This window comes from Acyrthosiphon pisum, chromosome A1 (genome assembly GCF_005508785.2).
Source record: "Acyrthosiphon pisum isolate AL4f chromosome A1, pea_aphid_22Mar2018_4r6ur, whole genome shotgun sequence".
In the NCBI taxonomy this organism is placed as follows: domain Eukaryota; kingdom Metazoa; phylum Arthropoda; class Insecta; order Hemiptera; family Aphididae; genus Acyrthosiphon; species Acyrthosiphon pisum.
Window position 1 is genome coordinate 127962205 of NC_042494.1, and position 5452 is coordinate 127967656.

Sequence of the window (5452 nt, forward strand, 5' to 3'; positions counted from 1 at the left end):
GTTTAAATGTCATCATAACAATGTACCATTAACTGATGGCGTTCCATATTAACTTTTAATTTAAAAAAGTTTCCACAATCATAACATTCGAAATCACCATTCTGAAATACAGTCATTTTTACTACCATCAAAAAAAAAATAATTGTTATGCTTTTCAAACCGTATGAGCAGTAGCTAAATCTTCACCACAACAGTCACAGTTATTTAATTCTTTCTTCATTGAATCATCATTCAAAACTAAAATTATAAAGACAAAAATTATTAAAACAACTGATATAATATCAAAATGATAAATATAATCTAATAATTACCAGTGGGTTCTTGAGGTTTCCGATCATGTGATGTCTTATGTCTTTTTAAACCAGGGAGGGTTTTGAATGTCCTCGGACATATATTACAAGCATGTTCTTGTGGATCGGGTTCAGGAACTATTTCTGGTTTTACTATTAACATAATAAAAATATTAATTAATGCTGCTATTTAGATTTATTTTGTATAGTGCAAGGTTTTTTGAAATTACTTATGCCAGGCCCATCTTCCTTTTCTACATCAAAGTCATACACATCTTCATTATTGTTGATATTTTTTTTATTTTTGATAACTTCGTAGTCTACACCATTTGGAATGTAATCATAATCATCAATAGCGTCATCATCTATATCTTGTAATATTGCTTCTAAATCTTCAGGTTCTGGGCTACGTTTCTCCATTTTAACTACTCTTGGTCGACCACGTTTTCTTGGTGCCGTTTCCATCTTTTGGCTATATTCAAAATAAGTAAAAAGTAAATATTTAAATTTTTAAACTATCATATTGTTTTGTTTTATAGAAATAGGGATTAAAACAACTTAATTGTTACAGAACAAGAGTAACAAGAGAATAATTATTTTATTTGATTGATAAACCAATAGGAAAGTATGTAAAATTGTGATTACAATGATAGAGTAGGTAGGTGCCATATTTGTTTAGGTAAATAAAAAAATTAAATACTTTTGTCCTGATTTTGATCACTTGGTTGTAGTAAGAAAAAATTCAAACCTAAGATTTATTTAATAGAAATATTTAAATCCGTGTAACAAGAATCAAAAAGTTAGAAAAGTAATGTGCATTGTATTGGTACATTTTCAAGGTAAAAGCGTGAGACACAAGTGGTTCATTGTATTGTACCTACCTACTAGAAGTAAGTTAAAATAAAATAATTTATTATAAATAAAAAAATTGGATTTCTTTATAACTACGACTCCTAACAATATTATAATCGATGGATGTAAAATAATTTACACTTGTGTACACATTCGTCACCTACCGCGCCCAAACTACTGCAGTCAAGTCAAAAACCAAAAGCCAATCAAACGATATTAATTTGTAACAAAACGACGGTACGCGAAACGTAAAACCGGATTAGAAAACTGTGCTCTTGCGGATTTCTGTTAAGCAATAACGAATTTTAATTTTTTTTTTCACGGTATATCGGAACGCAACATATCAGACACGGGCGCCTTGGACAGTGTCACGTCATCGGCAGCTACATACGTTGCCTATACGATAGGCCTAAAAAAAAAAAAAGGTAGGTTGTCGAGTGCGTGCGTGAGTGTACGCCTAATTGCATACACACACGTAAATCGACGACGCTAACCGTACAATGTCGTAACGGACCGTACGTGACTTGACGGTTTGTCCCGTCTTCAACACCGAACGCGGGCTGAAAGCGACTCACCTTTCTCGTCGTCCCTGTGCGAAACGGCGGCTGGGGCTGCAAACTGTCCGACGGACAGGAAAACGTGTCTCGGGACGGGCCAAAAGCGCAGCCGTGTCGGCGGCGCACACTGTTGAATGTTGCGCGAGCGGCGAGCCCCTTAAACGGCGTACAGTCGACAACACAGGCGTCACACGAGAGCAAGATGGCGAACTGAACAAAAGGTGCCAGGCGCAAACCGCAGATGCGGCAACGTAACACTCCCGGCCGTGCCCGGCGCTAAATTATCGTGCGCGCGGCGTATCAGCGGCTGCTACAGGCTGTCCCCGTTTCCCATAGGCACGGTCATAAAGAACATGGAGGGATAGATAATGTTTAATGTGTGCGCCCCTTTTGTTATTGATAACGACCGTCATAATCACGACTGACCGGTTTAAAATTTTAAACAATAATTATTGTTACAAATCGTTGTTTACGACTGTTTTCGATTATTGTCCATTTGTAAGTTACATGTTACCTACAACTTGGAATTTAGAACGTTTTCAATATTTTTAATAATACAATAATACACTGTTAAACTCGTATTTGAAACGATAAGGCTACAATCGGATTGAAGTCATATCGTCCTATTATATATTATCACGTGCGTTGTGCGCCAAAGCTCGTCGATCTGTATTAATTATAAAATATAATTAATACTTTTTAACGTGCATTCGTTGCCTTTTACTTAGTCCGCGGGCTGTTCACTCAAGGTTTGTAAATGTTGTCTTGTTTATTTTTTTTTTTAATTTTTACAACACGTATAATGACGCCCAGCTGCACAAATTCCTATAATATGATGATACATGCGCATTGAACAATTTTTGTTAAGCAATAAATTCACTACGTTTTTAATGTATTTAAATTTTAAATTTGTGTATGCAGTGCAAAATAATGAACAATTGTATCAACTCAATTCCCCCTTTTTCACCTCATTATTTATATCTAAATTTTTCAAATGTATACCTAACAAAAAAGTGTCTCGTTTCACTGTTGTTATTTTAGAATCATGAATACTTTTGAGATTACCCAGTCAATGAACTGGTACAAATCTAATGTCATGACTATGGACGATTGTGGAAAGCTAATTGCATATGGCTCAAGATCTATCATTGTATTAGTTAGTGGTTTGGATGGTAAAAGCGTCTATGATTTACAATATAACCGTCTTAGACTGAATACAAAATTGGGTTGTGGTCGTATTGGAGCTGTATCATTTTCTCCTAAAACTGATTTTTTAGAAGATGCACATTATTTGGCTTCTATAGATGAAGTTAATATTTACATCTGGAAAGTAAAAAGCATGGTCTGTGATCACATACATTCATTTGGAGTAAGTTGTTTTGCTTAAATTAGAATTGAATTATCTTGTTATAGTTAAATTGTTTTAAATTCAAACTGCAATAAAAAATAGTCTGTTACATTCGTATTTTTAGCTATAATTAATCATCGATAAATAATTGATCATTGATTTTTTCTCATATAGAATAAAAAAAGTAAGAACATAACTCTGGTGGATGTTACATGGTTGTATGGATGTTTAACCGTTGTAGCATTGTCAGATGCTGGGACTTTACACAAGTGGGATATTCAAGCATTAACAATGCGTAATTATACGTTAGATATTAAAGCATCACCTTTAACATTAGCAGCTTGCCCTCACAAAAAGAATTTAGTTGCTATAGGATGTAAAAATGGTCATCTATTTGTCTATGACCTAACTGGTATGGATAAATGATAATTCAAGAAATATTTAGAAATTTAGAGTTTACATTTTTTAGGTGATGGCAAATTATTACACAAATTGCATTACCATGAAAGAAATATAAATTCATTGGCTTGGTGTCCAGTTCCTTATAGTCCATTGAATTCTGATCAATCTGTTGAACCTTTATTACTAGCATCAATAGCATGTGATAGAACTGGTTTATGTATAAGTCGTGCTGGTTTAGATATGTTTAATGAAACTACCATTGCATTACCTATGAGACCAATGAGAAAATCTACATTCAGGTATATATGATACACTTTTATTGTTTTTCTTACACTTTTTTACCTAACTGCTGTTTTGGAATACATATTTAACATGTTCACTGCGGATGACGCCAAATGATGTCATTTTACACAGTTCACTTATGCTGAATGACTCCAATTGGCATCATTCCCCTTGTTATTAAATGCACTATAATTTGGTCAGCGTTACGATTAATTTTTTTGTTTTTCGACAGCGTCTTCTATAAGCATTTTTTCATAAACAAGTGCAAACCGTACAATGATATTTTAATTTTTCAATTTTTAGGAATTTTTTTTTTAAAACTCCAATTTTTTTCAGCGTCACGCTTAAGTACACACAAATATCATCCGCAGTGAACGTGTTAAATTTATACAATTTGACTTTTATAAATGTAAGACTATTTCATAATTAGATTTTGAATATTATATTTATTTTCAGAAATAAAAATAATTTAATTTGGAGCTGTGTTAAATGGATAAAACCTTCAATTCTTATTGTTACATCTGGTTTTGGAGAAATTATAAAAATAGAACTTAGACCAGATTTGGTATGTGGACCAATAGTGTCTTTGATTAGTGATTCCCACAAGGATATAATTTTTTCTATAGCATGTCCACGGTACGTATAACACTAAAATATAAACTGTTTCATTTGTGTAATCAATGGTATTTTTTGTAAATTAGGGAATCAACCAATCTTTATTTATGGTCATCGTGCATGGGTAGAAAATTAATTCGAACTCCCTTACTAAGGAGTAAAGAAGAGACCCCCGAATTACCATTGGAAGTTCCAACGCTTGGTGGTTTTGTGTATTGCTTTTCACTATCCCCAGTTAATTCAGCTGAGTAAGTATGCGACAAATATACCATTTATATTATTTTGTAGCATAATATAATATATTTTATACTTTCAATCATAATTAGCTTTGCATTTGGTCTTGGCGATGGAAGAATTTATTATTGGAATGTATCTAACAAACGTCAATTAGAACTAATTACACTGAGTCAGTCCGTAGACTCAAAAGTCTTATCTGTAAGTTAGACAGATTAATTTAGAACTTTTCTTACTAAAATATTGGCTGCCTGGTTAACTAGAAATATACAATTAATTAATATTATTTTAATATAATTTCCTTTTAGTTAGCATTTCATCCACAAGATGAAGGTTTGTTAGCATATGCTACAGGTGATGGACGTGTTGGAGTTTTTAATTTAACAAAAAAAAGGAATAATAATAATTTGTTAAAAACTGTACTTGCTAATCCAATTTACCGGTTATGTTGGGCACCATTTCCAAATACGAAAATGGTTAATGATGCAAAACTTGCTCTTTATGCAGTTGGTAATGGGCAAATTGTAATTTATAATGACATGAGTCTTTGGACAGGTAAGTCGTATTATGAATATAATATTATGATATTAAGCTTATAAATAAACCTAAAAAAATGTTGAGAAAATAATTAAACTTAACCTGGTTGAGAGAATGCCATTCTCCCCCTCCCTATGTCTTATCTATTTTAACAATTGAAAAATGCTCAAAACTTGCCTTAAAATTAAAATATCATAAATTCATGAGGCCCTATTCTTACTTTTTAATTTAATAACTTCAATCAACTTCAATATTAAAAATCACAGAATAAAATAGATTACTCTGAACTTATAATTTGGTATGCTACACATTAGTAAGTCGGAAAAAATCTAGAC

General features: G+C 32.5%; 2 protein-coding genes across 2 annotated transcripts; one reads left to right on the forward strand and one right to left on the reverse strand.

Moving 5' to 3' along the window:
* Positions 1-2: 2 nt before the first annotated feature.
* On the reverse strand, positions 3-1976 carry LOC115033560 (zinc finger protein 287-like). Its single transcript, XM_029486346.1, has 5 exons — positions 1718-1976; positions 521-762; positions 312-443; positions 161-237; positions 3-101 (listed from the first exon to the last, which is right to left on the reverse strand). Exons 2-5 carry the CDS (start codon positions 753-755, stop codon positions 3-5), a joined length of 543 nt encoding a protein of 180 aa, XP_029342206.1. The 5' UTR covers positions 756-762; positions 1718-1976.
* Positions 1977-2018: 42 nt separating this feature from the next.
* Positions 2019-5368, forward strand: LOC100572198 (gem-associated protein 5). Its single transcript, XM_003248822.4, has 8 exons — positions 2019-2448; positions 2741-3068; positions 3222-3459; positions 3517-3748; positions 4188-4367; positions 4433-4594; positions 4673-4781; positions 4889-5368. Exons 2-8 carry the CDS (start codon positions 2745-2747, stop codon positions 5177-5179), a joined length of 1536 nt encoding a protein of 511 aa, XP_003248870.2. The 5' UTR covers positions 2019-2448; positions 2741-2744; the 3' UTR covers positions 5180-5368.
* Positions 5369-5452: the final 84 nt, after the last annotated feature.

Excerpts from the sequence above, each read along its gene's own strand:
- LOC100572198 (XM_003248822.4), top strand. The coding sequence starts at position 2,745 with ATGAATACTTTTGAGATTACCCAGTCAATGAACTGGTACAAATCTAAT. Across the intron at positions 3,069-3,221 it reads ATCACATACATTCATTTGGA|AATAAAAAAAGTAAGAACAT; the intron begins GTAAGTTGTTTT and ends TTTCTCATATAG. Across the intron at positions 4,595-4,672 it reads TCCCCAGTTAATTCAGCTGA|CTTTGCATTTGGTCTTGGCG; the intron begins GTAAGTATGCGA and ends AATCATAATTAG.
- LOC115033560 (XM_029486346.1), bottom strand. The coding sequence starts at position 755 with ATGGAAACGGCACCAAGAAAACGTGGTCGACCAAGAGTAGTTAAAATG. Across the intron at positions 444-520 it reads GGAAGATGGGCCTGGCATAA|TAAAACCAGAAATAGTTCCT; the intron begins GTAATTTCAAAA and ends TTATGTTAATAG. Across the intron at positions 102-160 it reads ATTTAGCTACTGCTCATACG|AATGGTGATTTCGAATGTTA; the intron begins GTTTGAAAAGCA and ends ACTGTATTTCAG.